This window comes from Cyprinus carpio, chromosome A8, assembly GCF_018340385.1.
Source record: "Cyprinus carpio isolate SPL01 chromosome A8, ASM1834038v1, whole genome shotgun sequence".
Taxonomy (NCBI): domain Eukaryota; kingdom Metazoa; phylum Chordata; class Actinopteri; order Cypriniformes; family Cyprinidae; genus Cyprinus; species Cyprinus carpio.
The window spans coordinates 22,988,252-23,012,626 of NC_056579.1; the positions used below are offsets into that span (position 1 = coordinate 22,988,252).

The following is a 24,375-nucleotide window of genomic DNA, read 5'->3' on the forward strand; positions in this document are numbered from 1 at the left end:
TGCAGAAATGAATAAAAAAAAAAAGAAAACAGACAAATATGATACTTTGTGTAACAGGTAAAGGAGAGAGAGATGGCCATGATGACATCATTTCACTCCATGCCTGAAGCAGCTCTCTAAACCAGATCTTTCAAAGATATACTAATGTCTGATGAAGACAATGTTTACAACAACTATCCAGACGGAGAGATGAGACCGTAGTGGAGATACAAGTACAGACAGACAGGAAGGAGAAGTCATAAAAAGGGACTATTAGGGACGTCCAGGAGTTCCAGGTATTGCTCTGAGCTGAACTGAGAAAACAATCAACATTAAAAGACCAACGGAGACCACTGAAGGCCAGGCTATGCATCAGTTGTGGGGTTTTAGGCAAACAACAACAACAACAAACAGATAACTGTCTGATTACCATGACTACAGTCTGCAGGGCTGAAGGGGTCATTCAAGGGAAGGTCAGGGAGGATCAGGGAGGAAGAGGGCTCTGGAGACTTCAAACCCTCGATCAACTTCTCTACTCCATGAGAGAAGAGGAGACAATGAAGAGAAGAGGAAGGAGTGAGGAGAAAATAAAGGAGAAGAGTCAGTAAAGAGAGGTGAAGAAGAGAAGAAACAGCGAGGAAAGGATATAGGAGGAGAAAAGAAGACAGTAAGAAGAGGAGAAGGGAAAAGAAAGCAGAATCAGGAGAAGAGACAGTGAAGAGAGGAGAACAGAACAGAGAGAGTGAGGAGGAGAGACAGAAGAGAAGATTCAAGGACACCGTAAGGAGAGGAGCGTCAGCAAGTGATAGACCAGAAGAGATAGTGAGGAGTAGGGCTGTGCGATTAATCGAAATCGTAATAAAATCACGATTTGAGCGTGCGCGATTTCTAAATCACGACCTCCCGCAGTATGCTATCCAATCCAATCAGAATGCAGCGCACCTAAGTGGAGCGCGAGAACAGAACAGACTGGGCATACGCCTAACTCCAGGTTCACAAGCTCTGTCTGTGATGCATATTTTTTTCCGAGCCCATGTTAATGGATCAGAACGTTCACACTGCACGCGGTAAAAGATGTGAACATAAAAGGTTAGAAATCGAGAGGTGCGAAAAGAATGAATATCTAGCGCATGAGCATAGAGAGAGTTGTGAGTGAGAGGAGACATGTTTTAAGTGCGCGCACTCTCTCCGGACAAGAGCAGCGTGTATCTGAGCACGCGTGTCTGGTTTTGTGACAAAGCAAAGGAAATCTGCGTGCGAGCGGAGAGATTCGCGCTCGCGCATTATTTTAATGTGCTTTCGTGTTACAATAACGCGCTCTCGCTGCTGCTTCTGAACCGCATTCACATACTGTATACGCACTGCAAATGGAGTACGTGTGAACCCCCCACCCCCCCCCCAAAAAACCCCAACCCCCCACCCCCCACACCCAACCCACCCACCCCCCCCCCCCCAACCCAAAACGGCAACGCAGGCAATAAATATATTTCAGCACCTGAGGCACCGCTACAATGAGCTCTATGACCAATGCATGGCAAAAAAAAAAAGCCCTGGACACGGGTTTTATTGTATTTATTTATTTTTTTTTTTTTTTCATATGTCTAGAAATTTTGTTTGACAACTTTACGTAGTGATTATTTTGACTTATGTCTGTTCTAGAGGCATGTTACAACTTTTTGATAAAGCTCTCATTGGTTTTCTTTTTGGAAATATGTTTCAAATTTATACTGAATGCATTTATGACTGTAAAGCATGTCTGTGTGTGTCAAAATCGTGATTAAAATCGAAATCGCAAAATTGATCAAAAAATCGTGATAGGTTTTTTTTGTCCATATCGCACAGCCCTAGTGAGGAGGAAAAGAAACCGTGAGGAAAGGATAAGGGAGAGGAGGGGAAACAGTGAGGAAAGTCGGAGTCAGTGAGGAGTGGAGAGGGCAGGAAAGGGAAGGAGGAGAGAGGAGTTGAGTGAAAGGTGTTGCTCATGAGGAAAAACGACATTAATTAAGAGAGTTAGTATAAGCATTCATCATGCTGAATCCTGCTGATGAAAGAGGAATGCAAGAGCACAAACTACTTTAACTGAACAACCCAGCAAAATCATTTAAAACAAACACAACAGAAGGATAAAAGGCTAAAGAGAGAGTGGAAGTGTTTGTGTTCAGAATGGCATACTTCTTGCACTCTTCAGTATGCAGCATGTACACAGTGCATAGTATAAGTATAGCATAGTTTAAATGCTTGGAATAGCCAAATGACTTAACAGCATACTACAGTCTATTTCCTATTAATTGTGTTAGACAGACAATCTTTATTTCACAGGCTCAGGGTTATAACTTGAGCTGGAGGAGGAGAAATTCTCTACTAGTTACTCTATTAGTTAAACTGGCACACAGTCGGAATGGTGCAACTGGCACCTTTTCATTCAATCAGATGCATGCGGATCAGTTGAGAGTAGGACTCTTCGTTACAGTGCTGGAGTTTACTCACAGTCTTCGTGACAGAAAGGAGGACTTTGGGACGAGGGTATGGGGAGAGGAGGGGGTACTCAGGTCACAGAACAGCAGAACGCTCGCTTTCCCCCTTTCACTAGGGCAGAGAACGAACCACAAACCTTTAAACATAAATGAAGTCAAAGTTCTTCAACTGCTTTGAATAATCAGATGCAGCTAGAGTGTTGTGAAAGGTTGCCAGGGCATAGCTACTCAGTTTCTCAGGTATTTGGAGTAGTTTTTATCATACTGTTATGCAGTTTCTAGGGTGTTCTGGGTGGTTGCTGAAGTGTTACAAGATGATTGCTTACTGGTCTCAGTTGGTTCCTAGATTTGGCTACTAATTATGTCAGGAAAAGTTTGCATGTCAGGGATCACCATGGAGCTAGAGTACACATGACTGCCAGTTTTTAATGACCTTGCATCCCATGGCTCTCAATAGCTTCACCCGTGCTTTAAATGTACCCAGCAATCTGGTGTGTCATCAGAGAGGATTACCAGACTGTGCTTATGTAAGACCTCCAAACGTTAATCCATTCTCTCTGTTTTCTGCTGAGAATCATCATGCATGCATGCATCTCTTTGACACACAAATTCTAACACTAAAAATCAAAGAGAGAGAATAACATTTAAAGGAATATATCTCCATAATGTGCCATTATATACAGTGTAGTAGAATATGCTGTTTATATAACGGTTTTTATCATGTGGCACTTTCCACAAATAGCATACAAAAGAGGACCTAAAATGTTTATTTTCCGACAAATGGCTGTTTTTACAAAGGTTTTGAATTGTGAACGTTCAAGGTGAAATTAATTTTTAGTGTAGGGACAGAAATCTCTGAGGATTCGTTAAAAACATCTTAATTTGTTTTCCAAAAGTGTGTTGATCACACACAGCTCTCCTCAACAATCCCTTTCAGTAGCATAAATAGTGTTAAAGCATGAGTTACCAAAGTCTGTCTAAATGCCGAACCTTAGTTTTGTGCAATACTGAAAAAGCCTCATCTAAAGATTAAATCTCCTTTTGATGTACAGAATTTACAAATCACTGTGAAGAGAAGCTGTACTTAAAAGGTCTCAATCACCCAATAACAGATTTGATCAAAGATTGCATCTGATTACTGACTTATTGTGTCTTTCCATGATGTTTCCAAGAAAGCAGGTGGAAGTAGAGTGCCCTATCTGTCTTTTATCTCTATAAATAGGAAGCGGAAAGGCTTATCGCAAGGCTGCCAGCAGGTGAGATGCACAAGTTACTTTATTTCTGGAAGGCTCGAGGAGGTCAAGTACATTAACTGCTGATTTTTAAAGTCACTGAAAAAGCCAGAGTGTTTGAAAGTCACGAATCAACATTCACAACCCATTTTACTTCTGCAGCGCGGCATGTTTCTGGGTGAAGCAGGATATTCAAGATAAAAACGCAGGGTGGGACGTGATCCACTGGGAATTATGTGGATTGTGAAAAATTGGCATTCCATTCCAGAGTTTGCAGTAAATTGTGAAGGACTATCCCCCTTCCTGAAAATCCACTGGTTGAAACTCTTCCAGCATTTGTGGCATCATGTTGCTTTGAAAGTGGAAAAAAAAAAAAAAAACTGTTTCTAAACTAATAAATAAATAGAAGGATAAATAGACTGTACCTCCTCCCTGGAGAAAGCCTTTATTGGAAGACGCAGACTGCAACCCAGAAATCAGATTTTCAGGACAGGGTCTCTCTGCTGTCTTAGCTGGAAATACAGACACATACATACACAGCATTACTGTTTGGGTAACTAAAAGAAATACTGTGCTAAAAAGTTGACTTCATATGAAAACACTGGTTTTACCATCCAGTTTGGCAAAATCCTTGTTGAGCAGCTCTTCTGCTGTGAGTTTAGAGAAATTATCATCGCCAAAGGGGTTCCAGGATGCTGTGGCTCCAGCCGAGGGTCCCGAAGCCTCCCCTGACTGATAAACACTCTGCTGTGATGAACACGGAGAACCAGAGGGAGTGGTGCTAGCTGACCTACAGCAGAGAGAGGAAAATAACATTGCTTCAAAACGTTCAGTGTTCTCACATGACCTCAGCATGTTGCTAAATGTTGCTAAACTATTTGCATTTTCTTTTTGATTTTTGCATAAAACTCCAAGGCCATGACACACCAAGCCGACAGTCGGCTGCTGGCCAAAGTCAGGCGATCGTTGAGTGTCTTTCAGGACAGTTTTTGCAGTGTGTTCCAAAACACTGGCACTAGTTGGACCACAGTCTTAAGTTTTTTGGCCGAATAAGCATGCTGAATGGCCATTGGGCTGCCAATAAGAAGGATCACTGTGATTGGCTGTTCAGCTTAGTGAACGAGAAAAAAATGAAAGTGATGAAAGCTAGCAAACGATAAGTTAAGAGTGCAAACATGGGTTCTTCTAATTCCACACCTTCAATTTATCTCACCGTTCCAATAAGGGAATATTTCAATAAAGACAAGGCTGTCTGGAATGTAGAAAGTGAAGACCAACTGATCAAGCTTCATATTCAAAATGGTAAGCAGGCACCCCTTTGTTTTATGGTTCATAAATCTGCAGTCTTAGTTTTGGCTTCCCATTTTGAATGCAGAATATAAACTACTGCCACCTGCTGGTCTGGAGAGTTATTTTCTCTCAAGCAGGGGCAAGTTCTTTGACGTCAGCTTGGTGTGGCAAGGCCTTAAACCTTTAGAAGGCCAAAAATGATTAATAAACCCTGCTAAAGAAATAAATAAACAGCTTAAAACAGCGTTAAAATAGATGTTTTTCTAGTCTTAGTTGGTCTCCCAGCTTGGTGAGTCTGGGATGTCGGCTCGTCTTAGAGAGGTTTTGGACACTTTTCGGGTAAACCAGCTGACAGCCAGGCTGCGGTGCCAGACAGACCACCTAAAACCTTTTCAGCAGGGAGGATCCAGATGTTAAAAACTGTGGCTTGAATTACTTCCAGTTGATTCGTCATACTGGAACTGAAAGGTTCCAATCGAGCACGCTGCGTGTAGCAGAATGTTATTCTGAACAAATCTAATATATACACACACATCAAGAGCGAGAAAAATCCAGTTTTGCATGATATGACCCTTTAAATGGCCCTAATGTTCCCACTTTGCTACTCGGTTATCATGTAGAGTCAATCTTACTCCAATACAGTCTTTATTTTTGTCTTAGCTCAAAGCTGGACAATATAATGGTTAAAACTGAACAATAACATGATTGATTAGGTATTTCCTTGATTTACTTAGACTTGTTAAGGCTGGCCTCTGCAGCAGCAGCTTGAAGCAGTTGAGTGGACTTGCTCACAGGAACTCCAAATATGGTGCTTTGTGTAACATCACTCAGAATTCGTCTGTGGCCTCCTTTTGGGGCGGTCTTGGGAGAAGAGGGTGGAGTCAAGGAGCCGACTTTATGCACCCCACGACTTCCGCTGACAGACTTTAACAGAAAGAAAGGTATAAAGACAGAGCAACTTTAAAAACTCTGAAGGATATTTATTAGAGAATTTAATTTGTGAAATATCATTCTGTAGAAGAGATGGTGGTCTTTGAAAGGTAATGAAAGAGAGCTTAGGATATACAGAAAAGACAAATCTAATATCTCAGTGACATGTTGAAAAAAGCTAATCTGAGAAATGAGAAAATATCTAAAAAGATTGAAATTTTCTATTCATTTTAACAGAAAAATCTCATCTTTTCAAAGCTTTAATTCATTTGCCCTCATGTCATTCCAAATCCGCAAAATCTTATTTTTTGCATCAATATCCTGGGCTCTTTTTTCCATACAATGGAAGTGATTATAGACTGGTGCTGCTGAGCTACAAAAGTGACAAAAATACCATAAAGAACAGACTGAAATGTAGGTTACACAATGAAAATCTTGGCCTCTGCCGTTGCCCTCAAATCTCCTTTGGGCTTGTGCACATTCATTACCACGTCCTGACCAATAGCATTGTGTTTAAAGGATGTTAAACCCGACACACAATATATTAATGTCACATATCTGAATATGTGAACAAAAATTAAACTTGGGCAGAGAATGACATTTTAAAATTTTGCATGTTTATCACACAAAGCCATCAAATGACTTCTGAAACTGAAATATACTCTTACTTTATGGGGGGGGGGGAGCCAGTTTGAACATTCAACTCAGCTTATCCTTTTTTATTTTATGGAAGAACAACAAAAATGATATGGCTCTGGAACAACACGAGGTTGTTAAAAGATATGAGGCAGCATGCTTTATTATACAGTAACTGTCAACACCTACTGATTTCATTACAATGCTGATTCTTAGAATTTTTACCCCAAAATCATAACAATGAAGTGGGGATAGTTCATAATTTACTCACTCTCATGTTGTTTCAAACCTGCATGAATTTCTTTTGTCTGTTAAATATAAAAGAATATATCCTGAAGAGTGCTGCTAACCAAAGAGCTGCTGGTAGCCATTGACTTCCATAGTATGGAAAAAAAAATACTTTATCAGAAGAACTATAAACAGGGTGAGTAAATGATGACGAAATCGTAATTTTGGGTGAACTATCCCTTTAAGATGCAAAGCAAACCAACAAGAGGAGTGTAAGGAATTTAGAAAGCAAGAAAAAAAATCTCTCTAACAGAGCAGGGACAGATGTTCGGAGGGTTACCCTCTGCTCTGGGTCCACTTCAGAGTCAGCGGAAGGTGCTGAGGCGGTTTTAGGCGGAGGAAGGGTGGAGGCATGTGATGCAGGGGGCGGAGGTGCCATAGCTTTGGTTTTAGGTTGGGCAGACACGGTCGCAGTGATATCAGCATCTACACTATTACTATGTGAACACTCTGCGGGCAGAGCTTGGGCCGTCGCTTTGGTTTTTGTCAGTGCAGTCGCTGATAATGTTGTCAGGCGGCTGGTTTGAGGGTGGTGTATGGGTGGAGGGGGAGCCCTGTTCTTAGGTTTAGACTGTGTAGAAACAGGGGTGGAGGATGATGCAACCGCTTGTGCAGGTAAGACGGAGGTCTGCGTTGAGTGATGCTGCTAAAATAGGACGTAAGTGCAACATCTGGCATCACATTGGACAAATGCAAAAACCCATCATGATAATTACCACATAGCATTTTCTCAGATGATTTATTTTAAATCCACATGAAACAGCAATTACAACATATTTGAGCAAAATCAGGAATTTACATTCATCTGTTTGGATTTGATTGGATCATGAGTGTTAAGAGTCAGACCTGAATCTGAGTTTACAGTGTTTTAAGGAGGTCATAGTATGACATACATTTAGAAAGTAAATGGGTTCAAATCTAATTTCATGTTGATTTTAAATTATAATTTTACTTTAAAAAATGATTTCCAGAATTGTTCATGTAGCAGTTACCTGTTGCTGAGCAGTAAAGAAGGATGTATTTTGCTGCTGCACAAAAAGCTGTGCATGTTGGGGTGTGGTCTGGGGTGGAGAGGGAGTGGCCTGCATAGGAGTGGGTGTGGCTTGTTGCTGAGTGACAGGAACCTGCGATTGGGCAACAGGCTGGGAAGCCATGTTAATACCTGTGGACCAATAGAATAACAGAATAGAAACACAATATATATAAAAAAAAAAAACAGACCCCTAAAACCCCCACTCATGGTCACGATTTAACTAAAATGAGTGAAGGAATGAACAAATTGTTAATTAATGGCCACGTTATCTTGTCCCCACACATTAGCATTTGCATTTTAAACAATGATAAATTACTTGATGAAAATGAAACTTGTCATCCTATGTTAAGACAAAGTACTACTAACCAGATGCAGATAATCAGATGCATTACAGGAAGAAAAGAGTGTGTCAGGGGCTCATTAGTGAGGTTTTAAAAGCTCTCTGTAATGACAAACTGACTGAGCCAGTGGGAATACTAGAGCAGTGTGTGTCAGCCAAAGACACATGCAACGAGTGAAGAGTCATCAGGGGAAGAAAATAAAAGTGGAAAAAAAGAGCGTGCATGAAGGACTGAAGCCACATGTATGAGTTTGTTACAATGTGGACGCCTACATGGTGTTTGATTTTGGATGAAGGTGGATAAATGAACACTCACTGATTGGCTGGCTGGGTCCTGCAGGTGCATTGGTTCTTTTGCGTGGGGTGAGGGCTGGTTGGATGGGCAGGATGCCTGCGATTGGTTGAGCTTGGCCAGCCTTGGGACGCTGCCGTGGCGCTATGGATGTCTCAGTCGTAGGGATTGGATCGGTGAGCCTGAATGAACAGAAAAGTTCAAGTCGAATCAGAACTACCACTTTATAAAACACTAGATGCATCCTAAAACTAAAGAAAAAAGGATGTAATAAAATGAAAAGTCACTTCAAACCTCTGAGACCACACAGATGAATGAGAGTCTCACCTGGCTTTGTTTTGACTCTTCTTAGCCACGGCTTCACTGGCTCTGATGGGCTCTGGGAGTTTTGCTGGAATGGGTGAATTCTAGTGGAAAGAGAGGAATATTGTTGCATTCAGTATTTGTTTGTCTTTAGTCAACATTAAAAACAGTATCAACTCATTCCAGTAAATTGGAGATTCAACACACACACACAATCATTATAGTTCATTTAAATAAAGCTGAAATTAAATCATTATCTAAACATTAGATAAAAAAAAAAAAAGTACATAAAAAAAACATTAGAAATGTTGCCTTGGTAACTAAAAAAAATTATAGAATTACCAAAATTAAAAATAAAGTCAAATAAAAATATAAAGAAATTGTAATACTTTACAGTAAGGTTGATTAGTTAACATGAACTAAAGCATGAACAATACTTCTACAGCATTTATTAATCTTAATGTTAATTTCAACATTTACTAATGCATTATTAAAATCAAAAGTTGTGCTTGTTAACATTAGTTAATGCGCTGTGAATTAACATGAACCAACAATGAACAACTGTAACTGTTCATTAACTAACATTAACAAAGATGAATAAATACTGTAATAAATGTTTTGTTCATGTTAGTTAATACATGAACTAACATTAACTCATGTGTTGTAAAGTGTATACCAAAAAAAACTAATAAAAATGACAAAAGCGGATAACAAAATTAACAAAACTTGAACTAAAATAAATGAAAATATAAAAATAAAAGTGAATTCAAAATATAAACACACTCCAATTAATTGTGCATGAAGACAAGAAAAGAAAGTATTTCAGTGTCATTTTTTATTTCAGATTGACTTCAAAGTTATAAGTTAATTAAATAAGTTATTTAATTTAATTGTACTAAGTTATTCAAGAGAGTTAAGCATAGAGGTGTTTTTTTTTACGTGTCACATCCTATGAAATCATCCTTCTTAAGAACATAATTTAATTTCCATGAATGTGTAAAAATAAGTGAAGACGACATCCTCAACAATAAAAGATTTGCATGCTGTTGCACAAACACTAATGTGTAACGAGATTAGCATGATTGGCTTTGATATTTATTTGTAGACGCAGTCTGAGCCAAACATCCCTAAGTCAGGAAAAACTGTAAAGAAACATTGAAAAAAAAGGTTTTATGGAGGTCATTCCTGTATTGAACTCTAAACAGCATTTGTGGGTGTCAATGTTAATATGTCTTCGATCATGACTCAATGCTTCCATTATGCTATCAATACTGCTCAGAGAGGGAGGGGACACTGGATGTGTGCCAGCTGACAGCCACGAGCGACATTCCCCTTCCTGTGCTGTTACGTGCAAGCACTTACGATATCTACTGCAAAGGAGAAGCATGAATTAAACATAGATTAAGAAGTATGTGCTGGAATAAAGAACAAAAACCCTGTAGAGTGTGAATAACGGGTGAGAAGATCAGGGCAAGTGCACATGGTAGCTTGTGCAGTTATTGCACAGGAAACAGGGAGAGAGATCTTTACAGTGTGAATGAGCAGGTCTTACGTGGATATTCTGTACTGGGCATTCTTTCCGTGCCAGTTTAAAGGCGAAATATGACACCTGGTAGATATCTGGCCTTATGTCAGGGTCTGGCTCCAGCATGTAACCTGAGACGGGAATAATTAAACAAATCAAAACATAAAAGTGTACAAGTAAAAAAATGATAACAGCCCATTGTCAATTATTCCTTACTCATAATACACTACAAATGGTATAGACTACCATTCATTAGGTTTAATATTTGGGGTTCAATATTTTTACTTATGCTCGCCAAGGCTGCATTTACTTGATGTAAACAGTACAATAAATACAGTATAGACAGGAACATTTTGAAATATTATTACAATTTAAAATTGCTTTCCCATTTTCAATAAATTTTAAATAATTAATTTTTTTTAGCAGCCATTACTCAAGTCACATGATCCTTCACAAATCATTTTAATATGCTGATTTGGTGGTCAGTAAACATTTTTATTATTATCCATGCTGAGAAAAGTTGCATAATATTTTTAGTGGAAACTGCTGCATTTTTATTTAATTTTTTTTTTTTCAGGATAAATGTTGCTCAAAACAACAGCATGTATTTGAAATATAAATCTTTTGTAACATTATAAATGTCTTTGCTGTCACTTTTGACTTATTTACCCTTTTAGCTTTAATCCTTAAGGAACAATAAAAAATATATAATTTTACTGATCCCAAACCTTTGAACAGTATAATATTGCAACAAACTACTTTAATATTTTTTTTTATAGAAAACAGTTAAATCTACAATAATCTAAACAAAGACTGAAAGACAAACTACTTTAATATTTAATGTGTGAAAAATTGCATTTTTCAAAAAAATGATGACTTTCCTTAGTTGTTCCACCATCAGTTTCGTCCCTAATAATACTTGTATTTTTATTAATACATAAATTTACACATGAGAAGAATTGTTTTTTTACATCATTTCCAATCAAGCTGTAATTTTTACCAAATTATGTAAGTGAAAATACAGTAACACTTTAGATTACGGATCACTATTAACTAGTGCATATTACTAACATACTGGCTATTTATCAGTACTTATGAACCAGATATTACTGCCTTATTCTGCATGACAGACAAGCGATCATCAGCTGGACTTACGGATGAGACAGTGCATGTCGTGTGAGTAGCGAGAGTTGTCAGGGATGGTGAAGCTCCCGTCACAGATGGCCACCTGACTCTCTCCAAACGGCAATGTGAAATAACACAACTTATACAACAAGCAGCCCAAAGCCTGAGGACACAGATGAGCAGCAGTCATTAAACATCCACTACAGAGATAAAAGCTTTGGCTGCTGCTGAATTTTTCTCTAGCAGCCTTCACCTCTTTGACTCACCCATATATCAGCTTTAGTAGTGATAACTTTGCCCCCATATAGATTCACCATTTCTGGGGCCCGACACAAGTACACACACACACACAACACACACACACACACACAAACACACGTACACACACGTACACACACACACACACACACACACACACACACACGTACACACACACACACACACACACACACACACACACACACACACAGAGTGTAAGATTCAATTGATACGAACACGTAAAACTCTGGTGTGTAAACCAACAAACCAAAGCTCACTTCTTGATTTCTTCTTCTACAGCCGCCACACCTTCTGTTTGTGGATCCTGGGAGCGGTTAATGGCACTGCCAAAATCACACAACACATAGTGTCCTCTGTCGTGCAGCAAGATGTTCTCCACCTAAAAAAACACAAAGAGAGGACACACACTTGAGCTACATACTTATATTAAATATTAACTGAAAAAGCTTAACTAAAATACACAACTAAACTTCACAAATGAGCTCTAAGATGGCTAAAATTGTAAAAGGATACAAACATAATAAGCAAAAAATCAGATATTAAAGGAATAGTTCACTCAATACATTTAAAAATATTAGAATTTGGGGCATCAAGAACAGGTCACACCAGGTTGGACTCAACGGCAACATTTTTTTAAAGCTTGATTGGTTTCTATAGAGGGCCATTTTCCACCACTGAAAAAAAAAATAAAAAAAACGGTAATTGCAGCCTTTTTTAAAGTCAGAATTGCGAGATTTTTTTCTCGTAATTCTGAGTTTATATCTTTGACTTTTTAGTTGCAATTTATAAAGTCAGAATTGCGAGATTTTTTTCTCGTAATTCTGAGTTTATATCTTGCGATTCTGACTTCTCTTCTCATAATTGCGAGTCAAAGTCCAATTCTGAGGAAACATTTTGACTTTACCTCTCAGAATTGTGAGTTTCTATCACGCGATTCTGACGTTATAACTTGCAACTGCGAGTTTATATCATATAATTTAGAGAAAAAAAAAGTCAGAATTGCGAGAAAAAGAGTCAATTGTGAGATATAAAGTTGCAATTACCTTTTTCAATTTTTAATTTCTATTCAGTGGCAGAAATTGGCTTCCATAGGTTTCTCTATGCTTTAGTTCAATGGAAGAGAACAGCGTAAAAATTGTTCAAAACTTCACCTTCAGGGTTCATACACATTTTCACCAATACTTTTCCATGACTCTTGAGACAATATTCATGACCTAATGCTCCATTATTCTTTACAAGTATACATGTAAAATAAGAATAAAAATCAATGTTCAAATTTAAATTTGAACTAAAATTAATGACTATTAATGCTACATATTTGCTTTCTATTTGTTTTATTAATAAGCACAATCTAAGCCAGATGTTACTCCACACAGAGAACATATATATTGGATGTGAGTGCACAGAAACCAGTGTGGAGCGCGCCACTACCGAATGATTTTAAAAGAAGATGTGCAAATGATACAGTTTTGTGATGATGCAACAGTGTGAAGCTGTTTTGAGAGGGTCAAAGAGAGAAGATATTCTGTGTGAATTTATTTACATCTAACCTACTGTACATGCTATATTAAATAAATGTGAAACCTGTGGGAATGAGTAAAACTAGGCAATATATGTGCGGTCCCACACCGACCTGATTAAAAATGTATTCTATTGCACAGATATAGACTTTCCCAACACTGTCTGGGTTTATTGACTTTTCCAAAAACTTTTCCAAGCCTGGAAATTTGCCGTTTTGAAATCTCATGACTTTTTCATGTTTTTCAAGACTGTACGAACCCTGCAGCTATTCATACGGGTTTGGAACAACATGGAAGTGACTAAATGACAGATTATTTCATTTCTTAGAATAATAAAGGTGTAGAGTTCATACCTTGAGGTCCCGGTGGATGATGGGAGTTTTGCACTGATGTAGTCGAGCGACAGCTTCACATGTGTCACAGAAGATCTGCAGCACCTCCGTCTCGCTGAATCCTGTCTGCAAGCGCTGGTTCATCAGGTTCACAACCTGGCCACCTGGATTATTACACACAAACACTGCATAGTAGGTCAAGACCACCAACACGTGTGGGAAAGGGCTCCGAATCTCAAATTGAGGGACACACACTGACCTCGACAGAAGTCCATCAATATGAGAACTTCCCAAACATCTCCTGATCCTACAGCTGTGATGCTGGAGTCCAGGAAACCAACAATGGTTTTGTTACCTACAAGGTCCCTCTGTTCAACAAAACCAGCACATTTAGATAGGAAAAAACAATCTGTAAGAACGGCAAGGAAAAAATATCATGAGCAAATATATACACATATATATATTGATGAAAAGTGATAGTAAAAGTATTTATATTGTTACAAAAAAAAAATCCTATTTCATATAAATGCTGCTTTTTTTTGTTTTTTTTTTTTACTTTCTATCATTGTTTCCACAACTTTTTGTCAACATTTCAAGAAGAAGAAATATTTCTTGAGCACCGAATCATCATATTAGAATGATTTCTGAAGGATCATGTGACACTGAAGACTCGAGTTATGATGCTGAAAATTCAGCTTTGACAACACAGAAATAAATTACAGTTTACAATATCTAAACAGTTGTTTTACATTGTAATACTGTTCACAAATGACTGAAAATGGCTGTCTGGAATTGTTAATACTAAGTAACTATTGCATTCTCATTTAATAACTTAAGATTCAATGGAAAGACTCCCGACTCGCCCTTTGTGTATACCAGCAATTTAGTGTACAACAAGTACTCTGTATTGATTTTAAATGCCTGGAATGTGAAAGCTCACTTAGTTTTCTGACCATTTGCTGAAAGCTCAGACAATGGCTCTTTGAGTCGACTAAGTCAATGCTAGTTTTTAAATGAAATAGCTTAGCTGTTCAACGTCCTTTCAAATCAACTCATTCATTCACAAATTTGAAATGCCTCCCCGTTAGTTGTCTGTTTAGGAGCGCACTGTGAGCAGCTGCTCATTTGGGAACAGCAAACACTCTGTGATGCTGAAACAGTGCTGACATTTTCCTCTTGTCCATTTAGTAGGGCTCACAGTGAAGTACGGTGGGTTTCCATTCTGAAGTCAGTCCCAGAGGACACGAGTGACCTTTACCGGCACTGTACTGTTCTCAGCACCGTATTTACAGCACCACATGCAAACTGAGGAACAGGAGAGCTCAAATGCATGGCTCCGTTCTGAAGGTCTAATCACATAAACATCAAATAAAGTAAATCTAAATCAAATAAAGGACTACAGAGAACATCCATTTGGATGCTTAAAAGAATAGTCACTGTAGTGACCCTATCTGAAGCCATGCAATATCTTTGTGTCATCAACAACCATTATATGGGTTAACAATGTACAGCCAGTTGGTTTTTAATCAAAAAATAAACTCTGAAGGGTTTTATAGAAATCCTCCGGTTTCATTTTCAATAAAATCGATAACAGAGATGCAAGGTGGCACCAGGTCATTTGTATGAAACAAAAAAAGGTTATAATCATCCTCTACGTTGTCGCTCAAAACATCTTGGACAGCAATGACAACATTTTGTGACCAAATGTCATTGGCCTTTAAACTGCAAGATTGATTGTTGATAAATAGGCCTTTTAACGAGTGCACTGGTGAAACATGTATGGAGACCAGCCAAAACAAGCATGAAACATGATCCTAACCCAACATCTTGTTTAACTAGTCATTAAAACCGATCAGCAGACTAGACTGACAGTATTTAGATGTTTATAATAAGTAAATGCTTGTTTTGTATTTGGAAAAACACTGTCTATATGTACAGTATATGCACATAGAAAAAAAAAACTACAGAAATATAGAACAGAATAGAAATTGTTAATAACAATATACACTACCATTTTTTTTTTTTTTATTCAGAAAGGCTGTTAAATTGATTTTAAAAAAATGTGGTAGTAAATACTTATACTGATTTTTATTTCAAATAAATGCAGTTCTTTTTAATATTTTATTCATCAAAGAATCATGAAAGAAGTATTTAGGTATATATTGAGTTATGTGCCCTCTGGAAGTTTTCGTTCTGCAAGTGAACAGCAAATTATAGTGTCGTCCCGAAGAGGCATAAAATTACTTTCACAGAATTTTTCATTAAATGTTCCCTCCTGGTGGAAAGAGCTGCCCAACTCAACCAGAGCAGCTGAGTCTTTAGCCATCTTCAAGAAACGACTAAAAACATCTCTTCCATCTACATTTGACCCTCTAACTCTAAAACTCTCTATTCAATTTCTGTTCTTACTACTTGTCTTATTTTAAAAATATAAAAATAGACTAAAAAATTACCCTCAAACACTTTTTTTAATTCTATCTTCTTGTTTTCTTTTTATTATAAAAACAGACCCTCTAACACAAGCGTTCTCTATTCTTTTGACTTGTTTTATTTTTATTTAAAAAAAATAAATTGATCCCCAACACTAGTGTTCCCTATTCTTTTTTTCTATTCTATCTACTTGTTTTTCTTTTTATTTATTATTAAATAAAATCTTAGCATAAGGCTAACTAAAACCTGTCACAGCACTTTGTTGGTTTGATTGCTTCTTTTGACCTCAACTGTAAGTTGCTTTGGATAAAAGCATCACCTAAATGATTAAATGTTAATATATCATGTATAGTTCCTCGTAGCTAGTTTGTCCATTTGTTCAGCAGACAAAAGCTGATTTAACATTTGGTCACGGCCCATGATGGCTTTGTCTATATGCCTCCTCCTGAACACAAAGTTGTGTCTGCATGAAATTTGCTAGGCATCATTTTGAGGACATCCCAGTTTTACATACGGCAGGTGAAGAACCGTGCATAAAGGAAGGTCTCACCATAATCTGAATTTCCCTCTTGCATACTTGAAGGTCATGTTCATTGTTGACATACATTCTCTTCAGTGCACAACGGACGCCCTGATGAGTCCTCACCAGAAAAACGATAGCAAAACCACCTGCGGAAAGAAAACCAACAGCCTGAAGCTCTTTAAACACAGGACAGTCGAGCTACTGAGAGCTCACATGCAGAGAAAGGCAAATCGATCTCATTTGTGATTCAACTAATGTAACACAGTACCACAAGGAACACAGACAACCTTTGTGCACTGGACACTGGTCCCCTTGTGCTATCAGACCAGCCGTCAGTGGCACACAGTATATAATCATGTAATTATTAGGTTAAACATTTTAATAATGTAAGGCCTGACAGTAAGAGTAAGAACAAGAACTCACAAAAAAACCCTTTGACTGTGGAAATGCCACTCCCTGACAAAATTAAAATCAATTTGTGCCTAATGATGCATTACAATAACTAATGCTCATACTTGGGGTTAGTAATTTAAAGTGCCCCTATTATGAATTTTTGAAAACTACCTTTCATGCAGTGTGTAACACAGTGAATGAAAACATCCTGCAAAGTTTTAAATCTAAAAGTGCACCGTGTATAAAGTTATTGTCTTTCAAAAGAAATAGTCGACTCCGAGTCATGAAAACGAGTCATTTTTAAAACGACTCTTTAGCTGTTTCAAGGTGATGTCAAACTAAAACATTAGCTTATTTATGCCCGTCCACTTGTGCGTGCAGACCCGGGAAAACTTGAACCTCCCCTCCCAACTCCAAACTCATTTTCTCCTCCAACTCGTTTGGGAGTCATTAAGCAAAAAAGGAAAAAATAAATGCATATTTTAAGACAATGACAGTGTTTTTTTGACCTTGCATGCATGTCAACCTGTTGTTGAGGACTCCCAAAACCAAAATATGAACCTTTCATTACCCATAATAGGGGCACTAAACAAATCTCTAACTCCCAGTGTTAAAGTTCAACAAAGAAGTCATCTCAGACTATTTGTGCTAGGAATGTTACCTCAGATCATGTGGATCATATGGAGACTTGTGCTATTAGTTTGATTCTGTTTCAGTTTCTCTCGCACACTTCACTTCACTGTTGTCTGGTAGTTTTGACATCTTAATTCATTAGTAGTTGAACAATGAGACATTATATTAATGCAATGCACACAAAAATAAAAGAAAATACCAAAAAAAAAAAATAAAAAAACATAAACAAAGAAAAAAATAAATATAAAAAATAAAAAAATATATATAAAAAATCAGAACAGCCCGACTAGCAACCACCCAAAACAACCCAGAAAAATAAATAAATAAATACATAGATAAAAATAAAGAATACCTTAGAAACTTACTAAAATTAATATCAATTATAGAATAATATTATTATTGATAAAGCACAGCTATCTTTTATTTATTTTAATTAACTTTGTACAATGATTACAAAATATTTTCATGGTTGAGTCATTATTTTTATATTTTTAAATAAATTCTGTACTATTTTATATTGATTATATAATATTTATGAATTGTTTTAATTCACATTATTGCATATAAGTATATATAAAAATATTATATACTATAAAAAATAAAAATAAACTCTACCAAAATTCCAACTTTAATTAGCAATGGGTCAATGACAACCCCACACAAAGCTAGCTACTTTTTGATGAATGTTTGTTCTCACATCAGCCTCATACATTTCATTTTTTGCAGTCATGCATTTCAGAAATTGGTCTCTTGTAGAGAAATCTGACAGTTGAAACATGGAGTTAGATACAATCCAGTGCAAACTGAGACTAAAACCTGAGATTCGTTACTCCTTTTCCCAAATCCATTTTGCATGTATTTTAGCTGTGCATGGAGTAGTGCAGATACTAAATATGAATGCTATGGAAACAATATGACTGACTCTGTGAGGTTTCTCATCAAAAAACAGCAGATTAGATCAACGCTGCTGTTAAAACCAAGAGTCTGAAAATGAAAAAAAAAACTGGTTAGTCTACTGCATGTCTGCCCACAGCCTAATAAATCAAGTCAAACTGAACCTACAGATTAGAAACACAACAGACCATAAAATAAACTCAGCAACGCTTTTAACATCAGACACCAAGGTTACATTGTGGTAGCAAATCCAGGAATCTCACTTTCCAGACTGTACTACATAAAGTTATGCTAACACAGAAAAAGCTTGGTCTTCAGATTATGCAGCAGCGTTATGAGGTTTAATAAAAAGTGTCATAACTCAGCCATCAGGCCTTCCGACCCAACTGAGCAAAGGGACAAGAAGAGCTCTGTCCACACATCTGCACAGACTCTGGCCTCTTTGGGAAAACTGCTTGAAGCCTAGAAACCTGAAACTGTCGAAGACCTAGTGAGAGTAACAATGAACTTTATTGTCTGAAAATAAATTGCTAGTTTTGGCACAAACCAAATAAAAGTCTCATGTATCCAGATGTTTGATTCTGGGCTGGTCTGATGGTCCATGAATAGCCAATGTGTGCAACTACTGAATAGCCTTTCAGTAAATTTGTGTAAGAAAAATATTTAGCAAAGTCAAAGATGGAGATTTATCATCTTCAGACCTAAAATAACAAAAAAAAAAAAATAAAATATTATTTTTTTTTACATTTTAATAACATAACAACATTAGAACCAAATAGATTACCTATAGATTATTCATTTACTCTTTAAATATAAAAAAAATGATTTAAAAAATAATAAAATGACTATTTACTATTATTTTAAGGTAAATGATTGGTGACGGAGGGGGGGAGGGGCATCAAAAATGCACAAATAAATTATGCTTTTTTAATTCAAATGGATGTTTTGAGTTATATATCAAATAAAATTTTAAAAGTGCATTAAACTTTTTTTATATAATTAGTTTATAATAAAAAAATTTAATAATATCAGAAAAACACTTTTGTGTTAAGCACACTACAGATGTTTTGCCAAAAGCTGATTAAATCAAATGCGACATGAAACAGTATATGCACACATACAGTACACAGATCCACACGCACTCTGATCCCTGCAGAGAGCGACCACGAGTCAGATTCAGTGACGGAAAATAGCAATTACTTCAAAAACAACAAACCACGCCTGTGCCCTTGCAGCGACACACACACACACACGCACACACTGCCCTCGGATGAGGTGTGGTGTAGCAGTAAGTAAACGGAGAATCTGATTATGTAAGGATCTATAAATACCACCCCACTATCTTGTTTACAGTGAATAATCTGTTAGAGGGAGGACAGAGAAGCTTACTGTACTAGGGCTGGATCATATGGCCAAAATTTATATCACAACATATTTCTTAACTTCGGTCGATATGATATAATTCCGATATCGATATGAACACAATTAAAAAGCCTCGTAAAAACTACCAAGAACGCCCACAACAGATCTCTGTGCATACAAACTTAAGAAAAATTAATTTGCCAAGTCTATGACACTTCATTTAAAACCATATAATATTTTAGAATTTTTTTTTTTTTTGTATTTAGACTTCATACAAACAATAAATGTAAAATCAGTGTCAAATAATCATTTACAACTCACCTAATTAATATTAATATCTTTAACGCCAAACTATAGGCTAATATATACTACCAGTCAAAAGTTTCTGAACAGTAAGATTTTTAATGTTTTTAAAAAGTTCTCTTCTGCTCACCAAGCCTGCATTTATTTAATCCAAAATACAGCAAGAACAGTAACATTTTGAAATATTTTTACTATTTAAAATAACTGTTTTATATTTGGAAATATTTTAAAATGTAATGTATTCCTGTGATTTCAAAGCTATATTTTTAGCATCATTACTCCTGAATCATTTATCTGAAATAGAAACTGTAACATTATAGATATCTTAATTATCACTTTTGATAAATTTAAAGCATCCTTGCTAAATAAAGATTTCTATAACTTCTTTCCAGAAAAAAAAAAAAAAAAAAAAAAGAAATCATATTGACTTAAAGCTTTTGAATGGAATGGTGTATAATGTTACAAAAGCTTTTTATTTCAGATAAATGCTGATCTTTGGATCTTTCTATTCATCAGAGAATCCTGAAAACTCAACTGTTTTAAATATTGATAATCAGCAAATCGGCATATTATAATGATTTCTGGATCATATGACACTGAAGACTGGAGTAATGATGCTGAAAATACAGCTTTGATCTCAGGAATAAACTACATTTAAAAATAAAGCAGTTATTTTAAATAGTAAAAATATTTCAAAATGTAACTGTTTTTACTGTACTTTGGATCAAATAAATGCAGGCTTGGTGAGCAGAAGAATTCTTTAAAAGAAAAACATTACAGAAAAAAAAAAAGCATTTTAAAAACATTAAAAATCTTACCATCAAAAACATCTTTACCCACAGCTAAACCTTAATAAAATCATATACTCTAATGCAAACTGATTGTCTGCCAGCAGGAGGCGCTGTGAGAGCAGCAGAACCAGCGGTTTCCACAGTAACACTGTAATCAAAGCAGCTCCGCTCGTGAACGCTTCTTTATTAGATCACATGAAAATGCCATCGAAACTTTTAGGTTCCCTTCAGATATACATTCATATAAAACACCCGTGACGTGTTTTGATTTTGAAGCGTGCAGTGCTCATGTTTATTCAACGAAGTCAAACGCCACAAATAAATCAATTTATGGGAAATACTGCTAATGTATATCGAAATATCGAATATGTGTTTAAAAATCATATCACCGTTATTGAAAAAAATTATAATCGCGATGCATATTGATATTGAATTATTGTCCAGCCCTATACTGTACTCAAAACTGCAGCATCTTAAAGGAATACTTAAGGTTAGACGCTTAAACATAACACGTGTTGGCATGAGATGGCAAATGTATATCCAATCTTTCAACTTCTGCCAAGTCCAGCTACAAAATTAAATCTGGTTACTTCCACAGAAGAAAGGGACATGGAATGGGAGTAACTCTTTACTTTACAGTAAATGCAGCCTAACAGACCTGCAGAATCAGGTCATTTTTATCAATTCAGGACAGTAATAAACAATAACGACCAAAATAAGAAAACTACCCACTTCCCATAATTTATTTCTGTTACATTTTTCTTTTCTTTTTTTAAGAACTACTTGGAAAAGCTTGAAGAGATGTTTACTTAATTGAGAAACACTTGAATGCAGGATCCTATTGCTTCAATTGTTAACATTCATACCAATTTAAATAAAGGAGTGGAGTGTGTTCATTATAGTTTTAGCCAACATTGGTATTATGCATTGTATTGTATACAATTCATAAATACAATGACTTCAACACACCCCGTGATGAGCATGTAAAATTTTGAACTAAAATGTATATGGATACAAAAACATGCACTATATTGTTTTAAAAAAAAGTATAGGGCCCTATGAAATGCATAAAAAAAAATCCAAATTCTTTTTTAATTTTTCTGGACTCCTTTTTAATGGTTTAATTACATTTTATTTACCAAAAAAGCATGTCTATTTAATTAGAATCATGATACAATTTAACAGCTTATTAAAAGTTTAACAAAAACTACACGTTTAGGGCCTTATGAAATGTTTGACTTTTCTCACCTTATGTTTAATTGTTATAAATTCTGTGTTTTAGCATGTCTAATTATTTGAATGCATAACTTTTATTTATTCTTACAATAGCTTTATTATTTATAAAATATTTTTTTTCTTTCTCAGAAATTTTGTGTTTAAAACATTAATTTAATTTATCTTTTAATTAATGGAAATTAAACAAATTTTATATTTGCAAACAAAGGGGATTTACAATTAAAACTGGCAACACTTTACAATAAGGTTCATTAGTTAACATGAACTAAGCATGAACAATACTTCTACAGCATTTATTAAATTAACATTAACTTAAGATTAACTATGCATTATTAAAATCAAAAGTTTCGCTTGTTAACATTAATTAATGCGCTGTGAATTAACATGAACTAACAATGAACGAGTGTATTTTCATTGAATAACATTAACACAAATTAATAAATGCTGTAATAAATGTATTGTTCATTGTTTGTTCATGTTAGTTAATACATTAACTAATATTAATTAATGGGACCTTATTGTGTTACCTTAAGCGTTACCTTCAAATTAAAACATGGAAGAATTATTGTGTGATTATTCCTTAAAAAATGAAGTTTAGTTAGTAGTAATAGTATTACGTACAGAATATTAAGTAATATATTTCTGGCACAATGTCTTCAAGTTAAACCAAACTTTTATTTTGACATATTAGCTTCATATTTGAATAAATAACTCATGATATTTGTAAAAAAAAAAAATACGATTAGCTTTTTTTTTTTTTTTTTAAATAATGATTAAGATGTGTACAAACTCATGTATTAAGCATGTGGGTAAAATTTTATAACTTTTTACTGTAATATCACTTTTAGAATAATTAAATTGAAATGTTTCATGAAAGTGATAAAGTATTTCAAAACCATAAATCAACATGAATACATAATACAATACATTATAGTATTGTATCTTTTTTTTTGTGCCACCTCTGAAACAACTTTACTTTTGGCTGAACCTCAACAAGCTCCTTCTCTATCATGTGGAAACCACTTTTCTTGTTCCAGTCATTTCCTGTGTGATAAAATCGAAATCAACCAGTGTTGTCCTCAATCTAGAGACAGAGGCCATCAAAAGGTGGAGAAACCAGCACATTTCTTTGGCTGTACATTGATGTTTCTGTGCCACCTCCATTGTGATGTGAACCCTGTGTCCCAGCATGCACTACTCAGGTTTCTTCACTGTGTCTCACATGTCATTTCTCTATTGTACAGTTTTACAGAGATACTGAGATAAAATTACAGCTATGTTTCCAATACTCAAGGGCAAATGATGAAATTGTTGAACAATGCTAAGAGACATTTCTCTGTCTTCAAAGATTTTTAGTTCATTTCATTTCTGAAGTGGTGATGGCTGAGTGCTGAGTTGTAGACTTTATAGGTTGTAGTCCATCCATTTCTATTAGTCTGACACATTCAGTCCATTTTGTTGAGAACATGACAAATGGCCATTATCACAACGAAATGGTGATCAGCCCATCATAACACGATGAAGACACCTCATCTCACTTGACAAAATGAAAGAGCTCAATGAAAACACAATAAAATAAGTTAAAATAAGTCAAACTCAAACATTTGCAGAGAGAGATGCAGTGAAATGCCCATATCTTTTGAAAAAGGACAGTATAGGACCTTAAAAATGAAGATATCAAAAGTAAAAGTTGGTTAAAAACCAGAAAGTAATAGAACATTGAGATGTCTTTAGTAATTCTTGAGTTACAATCTTTGGAAAAAGGATATTTTTGGCACTCTTTACATTTTCCCTGTACACAAGAAAGAAGTATCAGCTATATGCAAAGTGACCCACATTTGGTTTTTGACCACTGAAAATGTGTACAGTTTAACACTTTACTCAAGGAGCCAGACTGAGATCTCCATATCTCTGGAACTGAAACTTACAGGGTCTTAAAAATGAAAAGTTCAAACAAAAGGTTTGTTAAGACCTACCATCTAAAATAATATTCAGATATATTTTATTTTTCTTGAGTTGAAGGCATGCAAACTTCCCATTTTTGAACTGTCACCAGTGGCATATACAGTGATTGTTGAAGTCAACAGATTTTACTAATATCAAATAATAATGCAGCCATCTTTTTCAAGTTATTTTTTCTCTCCTGTAATTTGGCTCCAAATCTCAGGTGGAGATTGTGGATTAAATATCAAATAATATAAATACAAACATTTGTCTATGGCATTTAATATT

The 24,375-nt window shown here is 35.8% G+C and overlaps 1 protein-coding gene across 1 annotated transcript in view; it reads right to left on the reverse strand.

The window, feature by feature from the left end:
• Positions 1-24,375, reverse strand: part of LOC109085200 (AP2-associated protein kinase 1-like) — a 48,253-nt gene that overhangs the window by 14,742 nt on the left and 9,136 nt on the right. The window contains 15 exon segments of the mRNA XM_042762856.1: positions 410-511; positions 4,111-4,197; positions 4,297-4,475; positions 5,706-5,899; positions 7,110-7,475; positions 7,822-7,991; positions 8,519-8,676; positions 8,822-8,901; positions 10,350-10,453; positions 11,478-11,610; positions 11,714-11,776; positions 11,965-12,105; positions 13,600-13,742; positions 13,838-13,946; positions 16,559-16,677. Of these exon segments, the coding sequence (XP_042618790.1) occupies positions 410-511; positions 4,111-4,197; positions 4,297-4,475; positions 5,706-5,899; positions 7,110-7,475; positions 7,822-7,991; positions 8,519-8,676; positions 8,822-8,901; positions 10,350-10,453; positions 11,478-11,610; positions 11,714-11,776; positions 11,965-12,105; positions 13,600-13,742; positions 13,838-13,946; positions 16,559-16,677 (2,148 nt within the window).